The 25,195-nt window shown below is 43.4% G+C and overlaps 2 protein-coding genes across 2 annotated transcripts in view; both read right to left on the bottom strand.

Annotated features, from left to right (window-relative positions):
* Positions 1–625: 625 nt before the first annotated feature.
* On the bottom strand, positions 626–5,391 carry use1 (unconventional SNARE in the ER 1 homolog (S. cerevisiae)). Its single transcript, XM_061078280.1, has 8 exons — positions 5,280–5,391; positions 4,707–4,756; positions 4,504–4,582; positions 4,123–4,275; positions 4,008–4,023; positions 3,871–3,901; positions 2,788–2,950; positions 626–2,015 (listed from the first exon to the last, which is right to left on the bottom strand). Exons 1-8 carry the CDS (start codon positions 5,376–5,378, stop codon positions 1,833–1,835), a joined length of 774 nt encoding a protein of 257 aa, XP_060934263.1. The 5' UTR covers positions 5,379–5,391; the 3' UTR covers positions 626–1,832.
* Positions 5,392–8,439: 3,048 nt separating this feature from the next.
* The window catches only part of si:zfos-588f8.1, a 53,952-nt gene continuing 37,196 nt past the window's right edge, over positions 8,440–25,195 (bottom strand). Inside the window, exons 11-42 of the mRNA XM_061078404.1 lie at positions 24,941–25,057; positions 24,688–24,822; positions 24,149–24,270; positions 23,875–24,016; positions 23,557–23,752; positions 22,030–22,105; positions 19,053–19,092; positions 18,763–18,885; positions 18,562–18,642; positions 18,149–18,259; positions 17,639–17,764; positions 17,388–17,537; positions 17,098–17,258; positions 15,824–16,981; positions 15,337–15,412; positions 15,061–15,173; positions 14,575–14,693; positions 13,865–14,058; positions 13,666–13,773; positions 13,384–13,554; positions 13,257–13,298; positions 13,065–13,176; positions 12,865–12,938; positions 12,535–12,727; positions 12,265–12,393; positions 11,926–12,031; positions 11,582–11,713; positions 11,357–11,480; positions 11,069–11,119; positions 10,230–10,345; positions 10,003–10,142; positions 8,440–9,545 (exon numbers count right to left, since the gene is read on the bottom strand). Coding sequence (XP_060934387.1) covers positions 9,025–9,545; positions 10,003–10,142; positions 10,230–10,345; positions 11,069–11,119; positions 11,357–11,480; positions 11,582–11,713; positions 11,926–12,031; positions 12,265–12,393; positions 12,535–12,727; positions 12,865–12,938; positions 13,065–13,176; positions 13,257–13,298; positions 13,384–13,554; positions 13,666–13,773; positions 13,865–14,058; positions 14,575–14,693; positions 15,061–15,173; positions 15,337–15,412; positions 15,824–16,981; positions 17,098–17,258; positions 17,388–17,537; positions 17,639–17,764; positions 18,149–18,259; positions 18,562–18,642; positions 18,763–18,885; positions 19,053–19,092; positions 22,030–22,105; positions 23,557–23,752; positions 23,875–24,016; positions 24,149–24,270; positions 24,688–24,822; positions 24,941–25,057 — 5,259 coding nt within the window. The 3' untranslated portion in view covers positions 8,440–9,024. The remainder of the gene's footprint in view (positions 9,546–10,002; positions 10,143–10,229; positions 10,346–11,068; positions 11,120–11,356; positions 11,481–11,581; positions 11,714–11,925; positions 12,032–12,264; positions 12,394–12,534; positions 12,728–12,864; positions 12,939–13,064; positions 13,177–13,256; positions 13,299–13,383; positions 13,555–13,665; positions 13,774–13,864; positions 14,059–14,574; positions 14,694–15,060; positions 15,174–15,336; positions 15,413–15,823; positions 16,982–17,097; positions 17,259–17,387; positions 17,538–17,638; positions 17,765–18,148; positions 18,260–18,561; positions 18,643–18,762; positions 18,886–19,052; positions 19,093–22,029; positions 22,106–23,556; positions 23,753–23,874; positions 24,017–24,148; positions 24,271–24,687; positions 24,823–24,940; positions 25,058–25,195) is intronic.

Genomic DNA, 25,195 nt, shown 5'->3' on the forward strand with positions numbered 1-25,195 from the left:
GCACGCCATGAAGCGGGGCGGGGGAGAGGGGCGAGAGGAAGGGCCAGGGGCAGAGCTGCAAGCCCGGGCAGGCCAGCCAGCTCCACAGGCCTCAGACTTAACAACACGGGAGGAATGTTAACCTGTGAGAAGCAGCTTCTTCCCTGTGAAAACCACAGTCTTATATCACTAACGGCCTGTGGACATCAGGCTGAGATACTGAGGAGTAGGATACATCAGATGTATAAACTTCCCAGAGTCCCATGTGGTCGCCGTGTGATTTAATTTTGGTGGCCGACTGCCTTTATTTAGCCGACTCACATCACTTCTAAAAGGGTAGAGGGGCTGTTAACTTAGATTCATGGCTTGATCAGGGTCATGGAGGTCATTGGGTGCACGCTGTCAGGGCAGGAGTGACACACAGCGGCCACAGGAAGTCACTGCATCCAGTTTATTCCCACAAAGGCAGAGGGCGCTGTTTGGTGTTTGAGGTGATGTGGAAAGGTCAAGAAACAGCTCCTGCATCAAGGTCTCACAATTATTATTCAGTCAAACTAAGAAGATGTTCATTTACTCTAGAGTCTGTTTACTTTGCTGTGATCTCTCTCTCTCTCTCTCACACACACACACAGGTTAAGCGACAGACTGAGAGGTTACACTCATTTAATGAGAACAAAACCTTCCTCTCGCACAAATGTCCACTGGGTCTTTCTCCAGCTCCTCCCGAAAGCAGGGATGGAAGACACGTACTTCTTCAGCATCATCATCATCAAACTACATCATCACCGGACGAACATTTACAGAATCAGCCACCGAACCAAACAGACTCTGAGACGACGAACAGGACTGAGCGTGATGGAAACATGTGGAGTCATGAAATAAATCTAATATCACAACATCCAAAAACTGTTGACAATGAATCTTTAAAAAAAAATCTTAAACCAGCAGATTTAAGAAATTGTGTAAGTGTAATTTGTAATGATATTTTGTTTAAGAGAAACAAGTGGTAACACTTCACTTTAACATTCAAAGGCATTCTATTAACATCTCCCAGGTTTACACACATTATAACACAGCTGCAAATAGATACATTTTTATAAATGTATGTTTATTCAACTGCGAGTCCCCCCCCCACACATGGAGGCTGATGTATTGACAGACAATGACAATATCATCGAGTTGTAAAAGTGCAAAATAGATCTTAAAGCACGCTTCGAATGTCTGTATCTGCTCACACTGTGTAATAAACCTTTCATTAAACACGTATATCAACAATTAATAAACACTTAACAGGGGAGTTAGAGTGACGTGTAACCAAAGTGTTTCAGATCAGAAATCAGGTTGTTAAATTGTGGGTAACCAGGGTGACATGCACTTGATGGTGGACGGTTCGTAAACTCTATAATATACAATGTGCTACACACGTTTTATGGGAAATAAGTTTGACAGACACTGAGTGACTTGAGTCCCAGCGCGTGGGGGGGGGGGGCAGACGGAGACGAGCTGGAGGCCGAGCTGATGAGGGACTAAAGGAGTTAAGGCTCAGTCTCGGCTGTCTCGGTGTTCAGATTGTGTTGCGAGTGTCACGTAGCCTCGATTCATGTTCTGTCCTGTTTTTTAAAAAAAAAATGACCGCTGACGCTCCAAACCAGTTTCTGCATCTACATCTTTCTTTCATCCGCCTGTTTAGAGGAAGAGTTTCAGTTTCAAAAAAGTGCAAAAACTCTTCAGTCCTTCAGCCTGAACTGCATCACACGCACAGACACTAGAGGAGGTGGAGATCTACAGAGAGCCATGTCCTAACTACACGGGAGAGCGCCGGACTGAAAAGAGTTCAGGACTGTCTGCGGCCATCATCTGAGTCGGGGGAAGATTCTGATGAAGAGGATCATGCTGATGAAGGTGAAGGAGACCAGGACGAGCATCAGCCACAGCAGCCAGTTCACAGACTTCTTGGTGTGCTGCTCGAGTCGCTCCGACTCCGTCTTCAGCTTCTCAAAGTTCAGGTCCGCCTGGCGCATGGACTGACTCAGAACCTGGGAAGGAGAGAAAGAAATGATAACTCAGATCACTTCTTCTGCACATGGGTCTACCTCAGTCTGCCCTCCCCTTCTCTACTCTCTACTCTTCTTCTCTCATCTCATTACTATATACCAACCCACTGTCCATCCCTTTACTGGCTTTACCCCATGCACAGACTTTATCACTACATATTCTTTTATATTTATATATGTATATATTTTTGTTGTTTTATATATAGATATATATTTTTTTATTGTACTTTCCACTCCAGCAGCACAAGAACACTTCCCTACTGGACACTGACACAATCACATCATTGCATTCCATTCCTGTATCTGTATATATATTCTCCGTATGTGATTTATGTATGTATGTCAGTGTGGTGTTTAAGTGTTAACTGTATAAGCTACTGGATGTTCTAAATTTCCCTCGGGATTAATAAAGTATCCATCTTTCTATCTATCTATCTATGTGGAATCAAAGGCTGATTGTTAATATGAATTGTCTTATACTGCCAACTAGTGGACAGAGTCGGAAGAGACGTGTCATCAGGAGGAGACAAAATTATGGGAACATGAAATCAAACTTAAATCCAAAACGCTCAAATAAACAAGTGATGATTGTATTTCTATATTATTGTTCTGTATTTTGTCATTAACTTATTTTATTTGTATACAGTTATGGACCTAGGATTCTGAAGCAAAGCCAAATGAAAAAAAATAGTTTTTTAGATATCTGAAATATAAAGAAATGTAATTTAATTTAATAATGTATTTCTGCAGTTACCTGGTTGTCCTGTTTGATGATGTTCTGTGCAGCCATGGTGTTGTTCTTCAGGTTCCGGGCCAGGTTGAGCATGTCCTCGGCCAGCTTCTCCTGCAGGTTGTGGTGATGCTGCAGGACGGCGTCCAGCTCTGCAGCCGACTGGCGCTCATCCAGAGGAAGACCCCTGCACAGCCAGGGACGCTCTCATTAACAGCTTTGAATTTGTGAAAGTATTTAAAGGTGAATAGTGACAGATGGACCTCAACATTCTTGGAGGAGATCATTTGATGTAGTGTATCAATTAGGGTTGCAAAGGAGCGGAAAGTTTAGCTCGGGAATTTTGAAACAAAATAAAATACGCAAATTAAACGCTGAGCAATAAAAACATCTTTCAAAACTCTATTTTAAAGATGTATGGAATGCAGCACACGCAGCACGTTGAGTTACAACCCTCCACTGTTCATTCTTCCATCACATGCACAGATAATTCCCAGCATCCTCCACTCTACAGCAGGGCTGATTCAGGCCTGCTGTAGTGTGCAGGACTAGTCAGGTAAGTTTCAATGATATTACTGGGGAAAATATATTAGCATGCTGATTGAGGATTGTTCATCTGTTCATCTAGCCTATTTCCATTCATTTATCCATCAATTGTAAAATATGTTTACAGACGATTCCAATTGTTTGGCTAACTATTTATATCTCTGGCATTGCATTAGTGTTTTTTTACAAACTTTTTTCTCATCTTCTTCTACAGAACAATGCCACGTGCACTCTCTCATTTGTGGAGACATTTCACCCCATCCAATGTAGAAGGAAAGGCTGTGTACATTTGCAAATACTGTGCAAAGACCTATGTTAAGAATGACACAACGATGCAGAAGCATATAGTCAAGTGCCCAAAGTTTCCTCAGGGCTCAAATCAGCCTATAACAAAACAAATTGTTTATATTTATGTCTGTATATGACAAGGTAAATACAGTTAGAATAAATTACCCACAACATTTCCAGTTTATTCCCATGGAAAGATTCCAACTTTGAATATTCCCTGAATTTTGCAACCCTAGTATCAATAAGTACAATAGATCATATTTAAAGCTATACCTTCTGTTTCTTAAATCCGTCTCTGATGTTCCTAGAGGGAGGAGAGAGGAACAGAGATTTACCTCCACTTTTAATGTTACAAAAAAACTGTAACAATTCTTCAGTCAAGATACTGAATCAAACTGAATAATTCTCACCATTGCCTGATGAAACCTGTAATGACACCAAAGAGAAACATTTATGAGTCAATCATTGAAAACACGGTCTGCACAGCTGCTTTGAGGTGGGAGGAGCCTCAGCCCCTGGTCGTACCGTGCCCAGCAGCTCGTTCCTCATCTCCCCCGTGCACCGGGCCTTCGTCTGGATGTGGACAGTCTTAGTGGCGGGCATCCTCTCATTGGCTATCGTGGGCATTCGCCCGGGAGCAAGGAACTGATTGGCTAAAGCTTTTTCTGTGGGTGAAGACTGTGAAGGAGGACAGGAAAGACGCACAACATCAGGACTCTACTCCAAATGATGGAATGGAACTTCAAGAGACCAATACAATAAAGCTGAGGAGGAATAATGGTCTAGATTTAACATTATACAAATGACTACGAACAATTGATTCAAGCTGCTACAAACATTTAAAGTCACATCAGATGTATAATTTCAAAAAGGGAAATAAAGGCTTTTAACAATATGGCTACTAACCAGTTTCTCAGCCTCCAGGAGTCCTTTCAGGAAGTCGACTTTTCTGGAGTAATCAGTCAGGACTTCTCCTGTAGGTTTGCTGCTGGGAGGAATAATTGGTTTCTGTATTATCTTACAAAGACACTGAAGGTGAAAGTAAACATTTGAGTTGTATGTGTAACAAGTGAGCACGAATAAAAACAAGAGGTCATATGAGATGTTACCTGAGGCTTTTCCTCAGAGCCACCAGCATCTCCTCCAGAGCACCAACATACTGCAGGAAATAGAAAACACTTTACAATTAAAAGTGGTTTTAAACAGTTGACGATACTTTGAAATACACAAGACCAGATTGTCAGCGTTAAGTGCATTAGTTAAAACCCTGACATGTACATTTGAATCCTGTTTATAAAGCCCCTCTAAACAACCTGCTACCTCAGGATGAACTCTGATCTGGGACATCACATTTATCTGACATGTAAATAATGAATAAAACAAAGATGAGGTCTAATGTTTCAGCTCGAATCAGTGTTCAATGTTAATCTGTGTGTTTCTATGAGCAGTGTTCTCTGTGACGAGCAGCTCGACCTGTCCCTCAGTGACCTCACAGCTTCACTCCACATGTGAACATATGAAGTGAAGAAGAGTCCGTGTGAGACAGTGAAGGTGAATCCTCCTGTTCTGCTGCTGCTCGGTGACGACGTGGCTGACACAGCTCCTGACTCACAGCGTCAGCGGCGTTAGCACGAAGCTAATGGCGGCTTGTCCTCTTGTCCCCCGGCTCCGGGTCCTCTTACCTTCTCCAGCCTCCATTCCTCCTCCCCTCGCTTCTCCGAGGCGATGGATTCACAGCGGGACAACAGCCGGATGAAATTTATCTCCAACCTGGAAGCCATGTTTGGAGCCGACTCACCGTCGCAGCGTTGTGACGTCACACCGTCCGATGGTTGTTTACTCATTACAAAAAAACGAGTTAACGCAGAGAATGAGTGTGAATGTGAATTTCTTCGGCCTTAAGTCTGTATTTATGACCTTTAATACGATTTAACAATGTGTTTAAGTGAGGTCTGAGTTTTAAATAATAATAATAAAATAAATACATTTAAAAACAATATATATATATATATATATTATAATTTTTTTTATAAAATTAAAAAATAAAATAAAATAATTCCTGCGCACCTCCTGCACAGAAGCGTCATGCGCAGGATTCATTGAATTGAATTTTCTGCCAATTTTAGGGGTTCAGTATCTTGGCAAGGACACTTCGACATGCAGATGGGGAAGAATGGAAATTGAACCCTCAACCTTCTTGTTGCAGAAAGACCACTCTACCACCTAGGCCACACCGCCTGCTCATTCCAACAAGAAACTAAGCAGGACAAGAAGATGGACAAAATATTGTGTGTGTGTCTGTGTCATTCTATGCGGCTTTTGATACACATTTCAGAAAAAAACATTGTATTTTCTACTTTACTACATATATTCGACAGCCTTACTTAAAAGTTACTCTTATATTTTTGGATTTTAGTTACTGGATGATTTAACATGCTTTAAAAACCTATTGTTAGAGAATAACCCAGTAGTGTCCGACCTTGGCTTCTGCAGCTTAAGTGTCGGACAGATTTAATTTAATATAATTCTGAAAATTCATGCAAAATCTTCTAGTTTATATTCGGTGATCATCCCATTGAGCATCCTGCGCAGAAGCCCATTGCGCAGGAATTGCGCGGTGATTGAAATCCTGCCAATTTTAAGAGCTCAGTATATTGCCGGCACGAAGATAAGAAAGATTGGGAATCGACCCACGACCTTCGTGTTGAAGAACAACCACTCTACCCATTATATTTTTGGATTTTAGATACTGGAGGATTTAACATGCTTTAAAAACCTATTGTTAGAGAATAACCCAGTAGTTTCCAAACTTGTCTTCTGACGCCTTACAAGAATCACAGTCTGCTGCTGCTTGTTTCCATGTGATGTCCTGAGGCTGCCCCCTGCTGGCTGCTGGGTTCCTCTGCTGCTCTTGCTTGGTTTGTGCAGCTTGTGATTAACTAAAGCTGTCCATAAAAGAAAGTCTTTATTATCCTTCAAGGGCAATTTGATGTACAACCAGCCACCAGTGCACGACAAAAATAAACCAATATATACAATGTAAATAAAACACAATAAAACAACCCTATAGACTAAGTAGCAGGGGGAAATGAGCTTTTAATAAATTAATTGATAAGTCGACCAACAGAAAATTACCTGTCAACTATTCAGATATTCTAGTTATAAACTGTGATTCCTCTGGACCTGATAAATGAATGTGGCTTGCAAAACGTTTTTGTAATTAAGAAGGAAAACTATATATAGGCAGCAAGGCACAGGCTTCAGCAACTATGAGTTTTCATAATTTCGTTTGATTCAGAATCAGTGTTAAGGTAAAGAAATCAGGTCTGTGTTCCTATCAGACTGTATTTAGACAGATGACACTTCTCCAGGTCCTCCCACTATCCAGAAAGGAAGCCTGCCATCTTGAGCATTTGAAGCCGGAGTCTGCGCAGTCAGGGGATTGGATCACGGTCCCGTGGATAAACACACTCGACCAATCCGAAGTCAGTATCAACTCTCAATCATGATTGTCATCTAATAACTAATTTAAACCAAACTTATTGGAAAAATAAACACTTGAATAGTAAACCAGTGTGATAAGAACTAGATAAAAAGACAGAAACCTTCTATGAGAAAAATGTATTTGGGATGTACATTCACTTTTTAGTTTGGTCCGCGTCCCACCAATTGACATGGAGGAGGCAGGATTTATGCCTATACTAATGATAGCCACCAGGTGATGATCGAGATGCGACGCTTTCACTTTTGGTGTACAGTCATCTCGTCCATCTTTATACATAGTCTATAGTTACTATATACAGACAATTATCTGTGTGTGGGTATGTAAAGTGTGACATTCTTCCAAAATTAACAGTCATGAGACTTACATGCCTGAAGGTAAAAACCCAAACATGGTGAAATTATTTTTGAATGAATTTGTGTTTATCTACTCACTCACCTCATATAATTAGTCTATAATATTGGTGTAAACGGGTTCAGTGCTTCCTGGAGAAGACTAATTAATGGAAAGTTTTCTCAATGACCTCTCATGTTTCATATTTTGCATTAAAATGTACATAACCAGAAAATTCTTCCACTAATAACTCACGATTTCAGCTTTCTTTATCGTCTCCATTTAAAAACATGTTATGTATCTGAAATCAACCCTTGAGAAACTTGGGCGACTGTCCCTGAAGGAATCACACAACAGCAGCAGACGTTACAAGCATCAGGTTCTGTATTGTCACGTTAATACTAATAACATTCAGTCCCAACCATGCACTCTGTTACACATTACACATCTTCCTCAGGATCCAGACAAACTAGCAGACATCATTCGACAGCAGTCAGAGAGGAACATTAGTATTACATTTCAGACAAGAGGTTGAAATGTTCTTCAGCAGAACCTGCTCATTACGGGACTGTCCACAGCGGGGGGGTGGGAGGGACCAAGAAGTTCATATAGAAAAGGGGTCGGGGGAGTTTCAAGGAGTTCTTGGAGCTTTTAAAACATTGTGGCACCGCTGTTGCGTAACGGCCAATGTTGTGTTTATTTTATTTTTTGTCGTCTCAAAAAAATAAAAAAAAAACAAGGGGGAGAAAAGTGGCGTGTGCTGCTCCCGTTTTCCCTTTGCTATGTGAAGGTGATGACTTCTGGACACTTGTATCGGTGTTGTGCTGTGCGGTGGAGGCGGACATCTCTGCTGTGTTTTGAACAACAGTCACACTGTGCATGTTGAGGTCCTTGTTTTTGAACACGTCTGTCTTGCATTGGTTCAGAACAATAAACACAAAACTGTGAGACAAAGGAACCCTCTCTTTATCCCAGGTAACCCCCCCCCCCCCCCGCCCTCCCTCTATGAGTACTTTTCCATAACAATGACATGAGCGACGAGTTTCTTGTTCAGATTACTGTACATTATCAAGGCACTAGCTAACATTTCAGCGAGCATGCATTGCTCAATAGGAGAACTAAGAAATGAAAAGTGCGACTGGAACCGCTATTATTTCCTCCAAATAGCACAAATTTGTTTGAAGAAAAACGACAAAAAAAGTAGAAAGAAGAGGCTACAAATGAAACCCAGCCTGTGTTGAAGCTGAATTCACTGAGTCACCGTAAAATATGAAAAAAAAGATAGAAAAGGTGCTTGGCAACATCATGTCCAGTAAAAATGTTTTACTGTGAAAAAGGACAACAAGACTTTAAACACACAAACAGTTCGTTGATTTGTTTCCCTCTGACGACAGAAACTGGAACATCGTCTCACTCCTGCTCATCTGTGTGGAGCCACCGTGGCGAATGAACGTTTCATCGTGTTCAATGTTTCTCTTCCTGTGTGATTTTTACAATCCCATCATTGTCATCTGTGGCACGACATTTCTATTTATTACCTTTCTTCTACTCTGAGGTTGTTGCCCTAATCCTCCTCACTTCTCCATCTTTCGTCACATACCCTCCTCCGTGAACGTCACATCGGGGTCAGAAAGCCGCCTCTGGCCCTTCGGGGCTTGTGTCTCGTGGTGCGGAGGAGAGCGTTTCACCAAGGAGATGGAGGAGGAGGAAGTGGAGGGAGGGCAGGAGGAGAAGTGTAACAACACGTCACACTGTGTGTTGTCGATGTACATGGACTGGGTGCTGTCTTTGCGGCGGCCCGGCTGCTCCCTCCTTCTGAAGTGTTGGAACGCTCGACTCCCGGGAGGACTGCAATTCAGACTCGAGGCCGCGTGGGCGTGGATTCCTGGCGGGAGTTTCACTGTGGCTGGGATGACGGGGCTGCGGCGCTGCAGCGGGTGCCTGTTGGATGAGTCGGAGGTTGAAGAAGCGCAGCTGGATATAGAGGAGGTGGAGTGAGCAGGTGTGAGGTTTGGTAGAGAGTGGCGTCCGCCGAGGACTTTGGGTCGCTGGGCCGGGTCGGGTTTAGGTGGACAGGCTGGCTTGTGTCTCCTCGGCTGGAGGCCACCTCGTCCTGGAAGAGAGGGAAGAAAGAGAGGAGAGCAGGAGAAATGTTTTAATCAAAGAATTACACGGGCAACATGAGCGAGTGAGGACAACCGGAAGATCATGCAACCATGTTATCTACCAGAAGTGATGGTCAAACATTTGATTTGAGTCGAGCCAGATGTTCAATTAACGAATTTGGAGAGAGTTTGAGCATGCACCCTCGAGCATGCCACACATGCAGTCACATGCATACATACTCTGAACATGCACACAAACAAACACACACAAACACGGTTGCTGTTCGTCCAACCTGCTTTGTTACAGAGCAGACGTCAACGCCCAATCACCATCACTGGTCCAGACCTGTACCATAAAACACAGGAAGGGCCCAACCCAGTGGCCCCAGTGGTCTGGTCAGAAACCCACAGGTGAGTGAGAGTTACAGGTAGAAGGAAGAGTCCACACTGTACCTTACTACTGACCTTCAGGCTCGGAGCTGTGGGCGGAGGAGCGCTGCTGCTCGTCCAGAAGACTCTCGGAGCTCAGCGACGCCTCCGAGTCCAGGTTCTCCTGGTCCGAACCGGGCTGCTCCATCTCCGGCAGGCGACAGGCCAGATCCTCTCTGCACAGGAACAGAAGGAGGACATCAGAGAGGTGAGACGCTGCACCTCACTGAACACAGAGGCAGTGATTAAGAGGACTTCTTTACTTCTCCTGTTTGATGGACTTGATTCGTTCCATCAGGTTCTCTTCAGCCTCGGTGTCTGAGTCGAGAGGCTCGTTCTCAGGAACCACGCTGAGATCAGAAGTGACCTTCTCATGCACCTGCAGAAGACAGAACATCAAACACTCAAACCTCAACTCAACATGTCTTCTATATTATCATTTATGCACTAAATAGAATTATAACTAATGGTTTCGATCCAAATCTGAAACCAATTCCAAGATTTGTTAGTGAGAAATGCAAGAGCAGGGTGGATGGTGCGTCTAGTTTTCATGCAAAATTCTTGTAGCACTTCTGTGAAAAACAATAATATAAAAAGGGAGAAAAACAAATGCAGTGATAAAAAATAAGCGAATAAACACATCCACCCTTTCAGTATTGATGTGAGGGGTTTGAGGGACACATCACCACAATCCACACGGGTCTACCCACTCAACAGCCAGCTACCGATTGGTTAGAGATATGAACATAACAAATATCAATTAATATCAAGTTAGGTCACTCTCTTCCATAGAGAGTAGTTATAACACCAACCCAGAGACATCTTCTGCCCTCACAGACAGAACGAGAACGATGCAAATTCTTCACATCACAAGCAGGAGATCTAAACCAGACTAATGCAACATGCAAACTACTACCAGTTAGTAAGGAAGGGTAAATAGGATTAAGGCAAGAAAAAATATATAAAAAAGAATAAAAAAAAGAGCCAGAGCATAAAACGCCACCCACATCTGACATGCCATGCACAGGTGCTTCTACACGGCACACTACAACACACTACGACTAGTAAATCTACTGAACCAGGAGAACTCAGTGATACATACCACCACTCCTTTGTAAGGAGCTGAGAACCTGAGAGGTAAATGCCAGTAGTGCTAAAGAGAGACAAGGAACATCGGCCATGTTACCCATGTTACTGAAGAACAGCAGCTTCTGACACTGGGGTCGTTGCATAATCTTATAATAGTGGATTTTATAATAATTCACAAGTGACTTTTTCAATGTTTTATACTCCTTCTTGTTCATCCAGGTTGGACGTCAAGCAGTGATTTTGTTTTGGAGAGAAAAGTGAACAGAGGTGATCCGGAGCGAGGCAGGATTCTGTTCCTCACCGTGTTTTGTCTTTTGAGTTTGAGCTGGTTCACAGCCAGAGCCTCGGCGTACTCCAGCTGCTCGATCTCCTCCATCTTCTCGTTGTAGAGTCGGATCTGCTCGTTGATGAGCATCTCTAAACACCTGCACAGGGAGGAGAGTACATGAGGAGTCTGCACGCCAACCAACAAGCGTGTACAGGTAATTAGAACAGGTACAAGCAAAGAAAGGTATGGCAGTCTTACGTGGTGGTTTTGGCGACGTCCTTCATGCTGAGGAGCGGGTCAGCGCTGTCCGGGCAGCGCAGGATACATGGAGCAAAGACGATGGCCAGCGAGTTTGGAGACATGCGGTTGTGAGCCTCCTCTTTACAAACCCTACCAGAGAATTCATCAGATATTAGAATTTATTTATGCACATATGATCCATATTCTGACTTCACTACGGAGGTAGATTAAATACGGTACATAGCAATACATTATATATCCACCACCTAGGAAAAATAATCTAGTGAGTACGATGTTTTGATAAGGAAATATGTGAGAGTCATATCAAAATATACACAAGGCCACAATGAGAGAATCCCAACCTGACGAGGTGGAAGACGAGTCTCTCCAGCGTGTTGAAGTTTGCAGTGGGAAGCTCCTCCAGCAGTTTGTAGATGGCTTGAAGCTGCTCCTGCTTCTCTGGCAGTTCTACAGGAAGGAGAAAATACATAATTAATCACATCCCATCATTTTTTTTTAATGTCTTTATTTCCTTATGTGTGATATTAACCATTTTCACCTTTTTTTCAGCCTCATCTAATTACGAACCATTAAAATAAGAAACAGTCATAAATCATTTTAACTAGAGCCCAGCAGCAGATAAAGGAGCGGCTACTGTCTTGTGTAAAATGCTGCCCCCTGGTGGGGAATAGCCTCCTCACCCACTGCATGCAGAAAGTCATTGTAATGTGCGAAGGTCATGAGTGGATCTGGCAGCTCCCGCAGCCATTGTTTGACCAGGCCCGTCACTGTGTGGATGGGGTAGTCTTCAAGGGAGATCAGGTGGGGGTCTAAACACACAAACAACATCACAGCAATAAATAAGGCCCACGACAGAGTTTGTACCTGCATGTTATGTCCGTTAATCATTGTTAATCTACATGTCAGTTAATCATTAGTGAACTGTAAACACTGTATGTAAGGTTTCTAACCGGTCTCCAGCTGCTGGTGCAGCGCCTTCATCCTGTTGGCAGAACCAGATTTACGGTAGATGCCCTCAGTGTAGAGGCCGTTCATCTCCACATGCTCCAGCATCATCTCCAGCAGCATGGGAACTGGGTTTTTATCGCTGACGAGGCGACACACCCGCACGCCGAAGTGCAGACCAGTGGAGTCTTCGTCAATCTGTGAATTCAGAAAGGTTAGACCAGTCGGTAAGTCGAAAGGGCTTGATACAAACATCTTCAGAATACAAAAAATACAGCTGAGTCGTTTGGAACAGAGGCTGTTATCAATCTGTGTTTTCTAGAAGAAAAACATACCTTTTTGGCACAGAAGGAGAGGCAGTCGGTGACTATTTTGGACATGCACTTCTTGTGGCACACCATTTTACAATCTGAAGGACAAGATTTAACAAGAGACTGAAATTAATAAAAGGACTTAAATCACGCATTGGTACATCATTTTGTAAATTCAACACTAATGAGGATAAGGAAAGAGTCTTGTTTCATCGGGAACTCACAGCTGCACATGTAGGCCGTCTCCATGCCCCAGATATAAGAACTACACTGGTCACATGACTGCATAATGTTGACCTGATAGTTGGCGAAAACATGATCCAGGGGACTCTCCATCTACAACACAGACAGCTGCAATTAGAAATCTTAATCTATATTGAATTTAAACAACTGAATTCCAAAGTCTGCACACTTACACTTTTATCTTTTTTCCTCCTCTTCTTACGAGCTTTAGCCGGCTGAAGAACAAACAGAGGTGTGATTATGATGCTTTTTCACGTTTGGACAAATGATTGCGTCAGACAATAAATCTCAGTGTTTCACCTTTGCAGGTTCGGCCTCCTCTTTCTTCATCTCTCCCCTGATGAATCCGTCCAGCACCGACTGGAACAAGTTGACCACGAGCTGGACTTCTCCTTTCTGCTTGTCGCCAGCGAGGTGGACCACTTTGTTCTGGTAGCCCGTCATCAGCCCTTTGTAGCCGATGGTGGGTTTCTGGTGAAGTTTATGGGATGGGAGAGAAAATGAAGAGGAGGAGAGACTATTGATGAAGAGCGTGGATCAGTTTGCATTATGTGTGTGTTGTGCGCCTGCACACAGACTTACCACGAGGGAATACATGGCTTTGATATTCTCTCTGAACTGCATGGTGGCTGTGACAAAGATTGCCTCCGTGGCCGACAGCGACTTCCCACGGGAGCGGAAATCATTGACCTAAAGAGAAACACAAAGAAAACATTTACTTGTGGGAATATAAGTTAAACGTATATCCAAAAAACAGGTCAAACTCTTGTATTTCATTTACCTGGTTGCCCAGAAACTCATCAAGGTGCCGCAGCTCGTTAGTGTTGGTGATCTCTCGGTCCAGGGAGGCGTTCCACTGCTCCGAGACCCGCGTGGCGCGACTGATCTTTATGGAGGGGTTGCGGCCAATGTTTTTGCTGGCACGGTCGCCATGTGACTGAGATACAGACCGAGATGAATGTCCAGATGATGGGGCTGAAAAGGAGAATTGAAAAAAGTGAAAAAAAGTACTTTAGAATCACACCCGGTCCACCTGACTTCTCTCAGACTTCCAATAGAGAATGTACAACTATGCGAAAGTACCACTGATGAAACCAAACCCAAAGTAAAGTTATCTTGTTATTAGTGAGCATTACCCGGCACGGGTCAGTGTTTTCTCAGATAGCAAACGTCAGGATAAGTTAGGATCCAGGAATAATGAATGATAATACAGCCGTGTTTTCCTTCAGTGATCATGAGGTGTGATAGAGGTGAGCTGCAGCATTCAAGCAGTTCTTGTGCTTAACAATGATCTCAGAAGAAGACCACAATATCTTGATTCTTGATGATGACATTTATACAGTTTGATATTAAATATACAGATTTGGGCAAGTGGCACCCAGAAAAACAACTTAATTCAATGAATATATTTAATTTTCCCTCCTCTTGCAAATCCTTACGTTACTATTCACCTTGATAAAGTAATCCTACGACCACAGGGGTTTTATTTACCTTCCACTCCTGTGGGCTTTTCACTGAGAATCTGAGCGAGTGTCAGCTCTCCGTTGTCTGGAGTCTGGGCTTCTTTGTGGGGTCGTTTTTTCAAAATCTTGCTGAAGAAACCACCTGACCTGCAGAGCACAGACACACGAGAAGCTCTAAAGAATATTCATAAGGCAGCAAATTTAGTCATCAGGGAATTTCTGCTGTGAATCAACACAAGGAGCTCAGGACAGTTTGGTTACACGTACGTTTTCCCATGAATGTGATCAAACATGCTTGGAGATAAGGGCAAAGTGATAATCATTCAAAGTGTTTTCCTAACAACTTATCTTCACAGACTATAAACACTATAAACACAGCTGCCTCACAGACGCAGTGAGCTGGGCTAGACTCGTCTCACCTCTCCAAACAACTGCATCAGGAAGAATTCCAGCTTATTCCCCTTCAAGCCTGTGTCTACAGTGGAAGCCAGGTCAGCTTACTGCAGCGTCTTACCTGTCTGGTGTGGACGGGATGGAGTGGGCTGAATCTTGGTAACCAGATGCATCTTGTTGCTTCCTTCTGATGGAGGATCCTCTTGACCCATCACTGTCTGAGGGGGAAATCCACTGCAGGACAGAAGACAAAAGTATGAAATCAAAACTGGTTTGATAAAGGAGGAAGTATGTGTAATGTTAGTATAGAATTTAACAATTTCTAATGGTCAAAAGTGTATATCTGAACTTATGAAACCAAGACATTCGTATTAAAATAGATGAACAAATCAAATACCTCTCTGGCTGATGTGGCACCAGCTCCTTCAGAGCCTGGAGACAAACTGTCAACTGATGATGAGACTGTTTCACTGCTGCAAACAGACAAAGAAATATAGATGAGACACAAATATGGAAAGATATCTACAGCTGAGGTTTCTTACACAAGCAAATAGTTGACTTTCCATCTCTTATGAATGATATTTTGTATATTATCTGAGTGTGTTAACAGTAGAACTGGAGTTCTTGCAGTTTAAGGGATAAGGCTGGTGATATTCTATATTTTTACTTAAGTAAATATGAAATCAGTGTTCTGTGTTAATAGACAATAGAGGAAGCGGAGGTTTATAAATCTTTCGCTAAACAGACCATAGTTATTATCAGGATCAATTAATTGCGCTGGGATTTATAAAAAAAAAAAAAAAAAAAGAGACAAATTTAGAATATCACCAGGCGTCCAACATAAAAGTAGATCAGAGAGAATATGACAATGACAGAAGACGTACAGGGGTTTTCTCCTCCTCTCCTCCCGGTTGCGAGATGGAAGAGTGCTGGTGCTCTCAGGGTACTCTCCCTCACTCCTCCTCTCCTTCCACTTCTCTGGCTTCTCTTTGATTGCCCCAGGACGGCGTTGCAGGTTCACCGCCCCCCCATTGTCCCCAAGACCGTTTCTCTCAGAAACAGTGTCAGGGGGCCGCAGGGGGAGGGAAGTTGGACGAACAGGACCAGAAACAGGAGGAGGAGGAGAAGATTTTGCCTCCTTCTTCCCTCCTTTCTCTTCTTTCACCTTCCAGGCCACAAATGTGTACTGGTCCAGCTCCTTGCTATCTGAACGTTCTTTGAGCTTGGAGGTCTCCTGGCTTTTGCTCTTCGGCGGGGATGCTTGGTCCTTGTCGGTGGGTGAGGAGAGGGAGGAGGAGGCGGCTCGATCGGTCTCTCTCTGGTTGTGTTCCAGCCCTCGTCGTCTCCTCTGCTCTCTCTTCTCCTGACTCCGGGACGACTGGCCCTTGTGAAGAGGTGGAGCTCGTGTTCTGTCTTGTTCAGCGTTGGAAGGTATGGAGGTAGTGCTGTGAGGCTGTTTATCTAACACCTGACTTGGAGATATAAGTGCGTTGGGAGTGACCCCATCAGAGGGAAGAACAGGTTCGGAGTCTAGCTGTCCTTGGGTTTGGTTCTCCGAGTCCTCCTCTTTCTCATCCAGCTGGGGTCCAGCCTCAGCCAGGGTACCGTTGGAGTCCAAACTTGATTCCTCATCCTCTTCATCTTTGTCCTGTTCCTCCTCGTCTGTATGTGAGCTTGATTTACCCTCCTCCTGTAGAGAGAGGTTGTCATCTAGCATCTCCTCCGTGACCAGCTCTATATCAGGATCCTCTCTTGTTTGAGGCTCTCGCCCCATTTGTTTCTCCTCTTCTTCTCTCTTTTTCTGTGCTTCCTGTGCTTTCTTAGCTGTCTCTTCTTCCTCTGCTCTTCTCCTCGCTATCTCCTCTTCCTCTTTTCTCCTTGCTTCTTCTTCTTCCAATCTCTTCATTGCCTCCTCCTCCTCCGCTTTTCTCTTCGCCTCTTCCTCCTCTTCCCTCCTCCTTCTTTCCTCTTCTTCTGCCCTCCTCTGAGCTTCTTTTTCCTCATCCTCCTTTTTCTGTTTCTCCTCACGAATGGAGTGACACCTGTAAGAACACAAAACATGTTAACATGTATATCAGGGAAGTTGTTCAGGATGAAACTTTACATATTTTCTGTATAGACCCCGACAGTGTCACTGAGTGTTTGTGTGTGTTCTTACCTCCTGCGGGCTGAGTGGCCTCTGACCAGGGCTTGTATCTTGGTGGCTCCTTGTCTTTGGCGGCCGTATTCTAATCTCTGTCTGTGTCCTCTCCACAAAGCTTGGATGGAAGTGGCTGCACGTCGCCTTTGCTCCTCTTTACAGTACCTGCGCCATGAACGCTAAGAGAGAAGAGATGGAATACAAGGAATGTACTTTTATTCTCTACAAATGTTAAGAAAGGAAAAACACGGATCTGAATTAATAAACTGTCATTACAGCTCAATAATAAATGTTGCATCTGGGTTTACCTGGATCAAGAAAGCTGCCTGCCTCATGTCCAAAAACTCTTTCCTCTGCAGACGAGCTCTGAACCAGCGCTGAAGGAAGAGGATCTTACGCATTACGTCCTTGTGTAGAGTGTCCTGCAGCTGCTGTCGCTCCAGCTCTTTCAAGAAAACCTGCACAGAGACAAATGCAACAAACATTTCGATGAAGGACATTCGGAATGGTAGAGAAACTAATGCAGACATGAGGTTAGAGATAGGGTTTAGTGGCGTACCTTGGTTTTGCCTATCTGATACGTGGTGGGGTCCAGGCCCATCTTCTTGCCAAGCAGCGCTGAGATATCGTCTTTACAGGCAGACGCTTTCTTTGGCAGCAAAACTCTGAAATGCTCAATGAACTCCTGCAGGGACAAGAAGAAAAGGACAACGAATAAGAATGAGAAATGTCCTAATGTCCAGAATTACAGTTATTATTTTAAACACAATGATGCCATCATCAATTTAAATCATTGCAACACAGTAACTAACTCAACATCTGTGTGTGCCTAGGATTTCATAAGGATGTTTATCCCCAGATTTGAAAAAATAAATAAATGCAAAAGCAGTAAAAAAGTGTCCAGCTTTTATTTTGACAGTGTCTTTATGCGTGTTTGTGGTACTGTACCAGGCTGTAGTTTCCACTACACACCATTAAAACACTATATCTCCCGTGCCTGGTGTGACATTATACATAGATTGTGATTATCAAGTGAAATTTTACTAAGAGAGGAGTAACTTTACAGTACCTGGAATGTGTACTTGGCTCCGTAGCCTGACCTCCTGATACGAACGGTTTCCAGCATTCCTGTGTATCGCAGCTGCTGAACCACCAAGGCCTCGTCCAGATACATCTCCTTCTGCTCATAGGTAAGGACACACAAAGCACATTTGGTTATGCTCTTACCCATTAGACAGCCAGATAAAAAAAATCTAACAATGATCATCATCACTATACCTGTGAATTGTGCTCAAGACATTTCTGTGTTATTTTTTCATACTCAAGGTTTTAATTTTACCTTTTTCTCTTATTGTGCAACAGACTTGTTTATAAAATGACACTGTATAAAAGTAGACTTAAGATTTCATCTTGCAATGCACCATAAACTGAAAGAACATTTCAGGATTTGATGTTTAAGGTCAAATGATAAGACAGTCTCACCTTCTCTGCATTGGAGCGGATGCAGCGAATGAAGAAAGGTTCGGCTTTGTTCAGAGTCTCCAGGAGTTTGGTCAGAGAAGTCTAAAGGAAACAGAAAAGAGTTTTCATGAATTATCAGGGTGACTGTTTAGAGGGAGTGTATGTGTATGAGAATATTAATATAACAAATACTGACGATACTGATTGGTTGACTTGTTATACCTGGAACTGGGCACTGATGCTCGGGGGCTTCTTCTTCTTGTGCAGGTGCAGCAGAGACTTGGTTGTGCGATCGTGCAGCGTCAGACCCACAATGAACTTCAGTGATCGAGAATCCAGCAAACTCTGCACGGCATAAATTCATGATTGAATTGAATTTTTGTGCATTCAGTTATCTTGATTCTATCAAAATAAGGGCAAACTAATGAAATGACCAGAATGCTTGTTATGACTAGAGCAGCATTCGATTTTTATTTGTCCCTAATCTCTGATCTTACTAAACTCAGGCTTACCTTGGGGATGATCTGCTTCTGTCTGGTGCTCTTGTTCTTCCTGTAGAAAAGGTGAAAAAAAAAGGTAAGATGGAGTGAAGTGTTCAAAGCTGAGGCAGGGGGATGGAAAAGAGAAGCTGGTTTAGTGTGAGAAAGTGGGTTAGTAGGGTATGGCGTTTTCACCATGCGCTGTCAGTCAGTGATAAATCGAGGCTGGAACCTGGAAGAAGGATGAATGACGGGCAGAGGCAAGGCACAAACAAGTGAAGGAACATGATGATGGAGGAGAGGCTGATGATGGGACGACAAGATCTAAACAACCACCATACAGACAGCCATGCACTCTTGTTTTCACTAAAACATACAGAGCCAAGAATTTATGTTCATGTTGCCTATGTTGCTAAGTGTCAGACTGCAGGAACTTGCTGTAAACTCTAACATGCTGCGAAGGCCGCTGGCACATATTTTCCCAAGATGCTCCGAAAGACCTCACATGCCTGGAGACGTCTGATGATGTTCATGCAGCAGTTAACAAAGTGATGTATTCAAGGCGTTTCGGCTACGGCCTTCAAGAAAATTAGACACTATCTACAAACAGAGCCACTCATGTAATGTTTGCTACTGGAGCAGGAGTGTGTTTGGTGTGACGATCACATGAGACGTTAGTGTTCCATTCAGAGAAGTGGTTGTAAACATGACAACTACAACTATGCATGACAAGGTTTAGTGAAACTAAAAACTGAAAATACAATAAAATACATCAGATAGTCGATGCTGTGTTTGTAATAATACATCTAACAGGGGCTTGTTCTGCCTGAGCCCGACTAGACTGGACTGATCTGGAGAAGAGCTGATGGCGCGTCTGTCTGCAGACTCACTGGAGGACGTGTCGCGGGAAGCGGAGACGACCCCAGGACTGCAGCAGCTTGCGCGGGTCCTCGCCGTCCAGCTGCAAGTTCTTAATGGAGCTGATGATCTCCGCATGCATGTCTCTGATCACACCGCAACCACACAGACCAAGTGTGGAGAGGGAAGGGAGAGGGGAGGAGGGAGGAGGGAGGGGAAAATTAGGAGAAAGATTTGAAAAGCCGACAAAAGGAGGAAGGAAAGGGAGAAAAACACCCATAAAGCGGGGGAGGGATGGGACATCCCTGTTAGCACACCTTAGACGAAAACACACCACTGCAAAAACCCAAAAGAGGAACACACATGCAGCAGGATAGTTGGGGGTCTGATATCAAGAGGAACTTTTGCTTTCACTCTTTCTTCATCCATGAAGAAAAACCCACAAAGTATAATAACCCACTGTTTGTGTTTATGTATGTGGAAACCACAAGACCACCCAACCATGCTGCCATATCCCTTTTAAAAACACACACACACACACACACACACACAGAGTCACTGGGGCATGTTGGGTCGTATTCATGCCCCTATCCCTGCCACTGGGGTAGTTACCATGCAGAGCTGAGATGACGTTCAGTGTGGTCGGCCAACTGTTTCCATGCTGGGGCTGTTACTGGTTGTGAGCCTGTAAGTTGTTACTGGTGATTTTTTTTGGGGGGGGATTCATGGTCCTTTAATAGAGCTGGTGTTACACTTGTCACTGAGTCTGATGAGGTTAATATGAGGGACTTTTTCCATGTCCCAGAGCTTGTCCATGCAATGGTTTTCGATACTTACCATGAATAACCATAAAGACAGAGGAGGCGAGGCAGCGAAGGAAATGGGCAACATATAAAACTGTACGTGAGTCACAGTGAATCTGAGTTTTTCTGCTCAGATTTGCAGATTTGGCGCAAACTGGATGATTCAATTATGTGCTTAAAGGTTAAGCAATCACTTAAGGTATTCAGTCCTCAGAATCATAACCCAGCAGTTTCAGATCTGAAAGCAGGAGGTAGAAAAGTCGAGGTTCAGAGGACCCACTGATCCAAAAATATTCCCCATGGTTTTTCTCCCTCTGGAGAAGGCTCTTCTAATTTACTTTGTCTATTTGGCTTGGGTTCCCTGTACGCCTATGAATACACGTGTGTTTCCAGCGGTCTGCAGATGATGTAAGTAATCTGGGTGGCTAATCAGAGTAGGCCAGTACAAACACCTTCCTGTGCTCTATAGCCGGAATAATAAACGTGAGGAAGGAGAGAGCGAGCTAGAGAAAAGACGAGATTACTGTGAAGGTAGAGAGAGAACTCAAGGTAAAATCTTTGCTGTACTGTGTTATACTGGTCTACTGAATTTCCAATAAGGAAAAAGATTCATATTTACATTAAACAGCTATAAAGAAAGATTCAGATGAGTTTTAAATGGGAGCAAACTCAGAGAATGAAGGAGACCTGTATCTTTTACTGAAAACAGAGCACATTTCCTTCCTGCCAGGCCTCATGTCTTCAATCCTTTTCCCTTGTCCACCAAATTCACTTACTTCTTACTCTCATAGCTAGCAAAGATGTCTTCAAAGGCCTCTAGAGGGCGCTCCTCTGAGGGATCAAAGTAGAAATCGAGCATAGAAGCTCTTCTGTGGAGGGGAGAGGAGAGAACCGCACACACTGGGGTCACCAAAGGGTGGAGAGGACGATGGTGACTTAAATGAGGTGAAGGAAGATTCGTCTTTCAGGGTGTTGCGAAAAGCTGCGTATTTGTGGATTCAGCTCAAATGAGATTTAATAATTCAGATAAATAGCTGCAGAAGGCCTCTGACGTTATTCTTCATCATCTCATCCAAAGACTCGAGGAGGTCCACAGTTCACCAACCATTTTAAACATTTCCTTCACCATCAACAGGGACCATCAAACTGGGAATGTGATCAGTGTGTGTTTCCTGACAGTGAGGGGTAACAAAGACATTGAACACAAAATGAACAGGACAATCTGCACCACCTCCCAACGATCAATAGATGGCCGACCCCTCCAAAGGAAACAGACCTGATAGTTAGAAAACCAAAACCAAGAAAATCAAGTGAGACAAGTTTCATATTCAGCTATTTACATTACTTACTTGTACATTCTTTCTATTGGGGCATTGGAACGCTGAAGCTCTCCTAAAGGAGTTCTGGAGACTGGACGGACAACACCTAAAACACAACACACAATAACAAGTGAACCAGTGCATTTATCATAAGAAGGCTCTCTGGCACCACAGAGGTTGATCTGAGGCACATGACTGCAACAGTTTCTGTTGTTTTCTTTTTTTCTCTTAATTTAATCTTGCTAATCCGCATAAAAGGCTCCTACGTCAATGGGCTGTGTCGGAGAGGACAGAAATAGTCTGGAGGATTGAGATTTGCAGCGAAAACTTCAAAATCTCCTAAAGCCTCACGTTTCTGAACTCTGAACATATTCCTCTGGGTCAGGGGTAGGTAACCTTTACTATCGAAGGAGCCATTTTGGCCCCTCTTCCCCCAAATTAAATCTGTCTGGAGCCGCATAACATATTTGATAACACAGGTTGTGAAGTTATATATATAGTTATACAATATATATAAAAACTATAGTTTGTTGCATTTATAAAATTATAGAATTTTTTTTTTGTTTCCTAATCTGTCTGGGAAGAGCGCCGGGACGTAATAGGATGTGACGCATATTTTAGTTGACGAACTTTGAAAACAAAATGTGAGAGCAGGTCAGACCGGAGGCGGCTACGTATTCTCCACATAGGCTTGTTGAGAATACGTAATTTGAACGGACCAAACAGCGAAGAAGTTCTTCAACATGAATGACATTAAATTAATAATTGGAGTGGAGAAGTACAGTGAGCTGTATGATCCTCAGCACATGTTGTATAAAGACAACACCAAAAAAGACACATGATGGGACGCTGTTGCAGTTAATGTTGGAGCAAAGGTAAGTATATGCTTGAAAAAAATGATTAAATGCCGTTTTTACTGTAGGCTGATAACAGCAAAAGTATGTGATATTATTAGCGCTGCGCGGCGCTTCATCGTGCTTCAGCGTCCGGTGTGAACCCGGCGTGAGCGAGTGAGCGGAGCGGGGGGGCGGAGCCCCTGGGCCGTTGTGTGTGTCCGCTATCTGGGAGCACGCACACACACACACAAGCACAGACATTCACCCGCTCCTGGTATTTCAGGACGGCCTGATACGTCATATGAAAACTGATTCGTTAAGTTCACCGTTCGCAAAAAATATGCGCAACATGCACTGTACAGGGAGCCACTGCAGAGGGGCTGAAGAGCCACATGCGGCTCCAGAGCCGCAGGTTGCCGACCCCTGCTCTGGGTGCTGACCTGAAAGGCTTATCACACAGCAGAGAAACTGCAGCGGTCAGGAGGTTTGCTATGAAATGCAATAGTGGTCTGAGGATACAGCTATGATATGGTACTTTTGAATACTTGAAAGTAAAACTGATCAAATAAATGTACGTTGCATAGAGAAATTAATTCTTCAATGATTGAAGTTTTAAGTTATTCTCAGATGGAATGTGTATGCTGCCATAAACAAAAGAGGAAAAAATACTATAATTTAATTTGACCCATGACTGGCTGACAGTGGTACACTGATAACATACCGGATGTTTTGGCAGCCCAGGAACGACCAGACTCATTGAAAGCAGCGAGGCCTCTGATGGTGGCGCGCAGGATGCCCCACCGAAACATGGCAACCGGGTCCATGCCGATGAGCTGCCGAACGTAGGCACGATCACTGCTCCGCAACAACGCCACAATGTCAGGACGCATGTGGTCTGTGTTCTTCTCCCGGAAATCCTGGTGATGTCAAAAATAGAGCAAATTACACCATCAGCACTCAAATTCACAACTAAATCCTTTGAATTTAAAGGATTCAACTATTGCCGGGTCACCTGTGGCGTATCCATCTCCCTGCTTACCTTTATCTGATATTTGACTTTTCCAGCAAAGTGGCGAATGACGAAGGCGGGCTCCATGACGGCTGTGGGGACAAAGTATTTGTTGCCCTGGTGCTGCTGCTTGAATTTAGCCAATAAAGTCTCGTCTGTGGCGTGGGGAAAGCTGGGGCACGAAACACAGAGGAGAAAGAAAAGAGATAAATGGAAAGGCTTCAACTGAATTTAAACAAACTTTATTCATTCACAAATGCCTTAGACATGAATAGAGAGCGAGTCATCTGTAGCTGTGTCTTACTTGCTCTCCTCGTCCAGCAGGTAAAGCAGACCAGTGGGCTTCTTGCTGATGAGGTGGATACAGCCCACGTTGTCTGTGTAGTCGATGTTGTGCCACGTGATTCCCTCTGCTTGGTACTCCTCCTGCGTGAGACAGGACAGAGCATTTCATGGACCAGCTCAATGGAAAAGTCGAGATGATCTTTCTGAATTATTGAACCAATTAATCTCAAAACTGAGAATATTTTTACTGTGTGTGCCAAAAAGATGGAGCAGTAGGATATTTTACTAAATTATTAACTATGATAATAATTCATTCATCTTTCATTTGTATTCTTATCATAACCCTGAACTCTGAAGGATATGAATAGCTGTAATGTGACTTAATCTCCTATCAGAGATCAAGAACTTTCAATGAGTCATCATTTTAGTCATTTATGGAGCAGGAGAACACGCAGAAGTGAAAACAGTTGTAAGTTTGAATTACAGGGAAGTAAATCATCTGGCCTCAGTTTCACATTAGATTATTTTAGGACGAGGGACATAAACCAATGATCTCACCTGTTCCAGATTGAAGATGTGATGATTGAAGTAATACTGCAGCTGCTCGTTTGCATAGTTAATGCAGAACTGCTCAAAGCTGTTTGTTGCAAAGTCCTCAAAGCCAAAAATGTCCAGGACACCGATGGACAAGCACTGGAAAACAAGACACCAGCCATACATAGGAGATATATTATTCAGTGTTTTACAATGTGCATATGTATATTTCTTTCCATGTATTTTGTGTGTCAGTGTGAGAGCGTATGAGTCTCACTGGAACAGATTCCTCCATGTCTTTCTTGTTAAGCAGTGCGTGATTGATGCGTAGAACGATCCAGTCGAACAAGGCGCTGTACAGAGATTTGGCCATGGAGTCTCTGGCTGTGATAGCCTGATGAGAGAAGAAGTGGAGGATATGAACACTGAGAAAAACTTGATCAAAACACAAAAAAGACAGATAGAGAGAAATGTGTGTGAGGATTTAAAAATCAAGAAGTCCAAATGTTGAGCACTGACTGCAAGAAGAGAT

Source organism: Limanda limanda, chromosome 9 (assembly GCF_963576545.1).
Source record: "Limanda limanda chromosome 9, fLimLim1.1, whole genome shotgun sequence".
Classification (NCBI taxonomy): domain Eukaryota; kingdom Metazoa; phylum Chordata; class Actinopteri; order Pleuronectiformes; family Pleuronectidae; genus Limanda; species Limanda limanda.

Coding starts and splice junctions, on each gene's coding strand:
- use1 (XM_061078280.1), bottom strand. CDS start 5,378: ATGGCTTCCAGGTTGGAGATAAATTTCATCCGGCTGTTGTCCCGCTGT. Junction 4,757..5,279: donor AGGAATGGAGGCTGGAGAAG/GTAAGAGGACCC, acceptor TATTTCCTGCAG/TATGTTGGTGCTCTGGAGGA. Junction 4,583..4,706: donor GCTCTGAGGAAAAGCCTCAG/GTAACATCTCAT, acceptor TCCTCCCAGCAG/CAAACCTACAGGAGAAGTCC.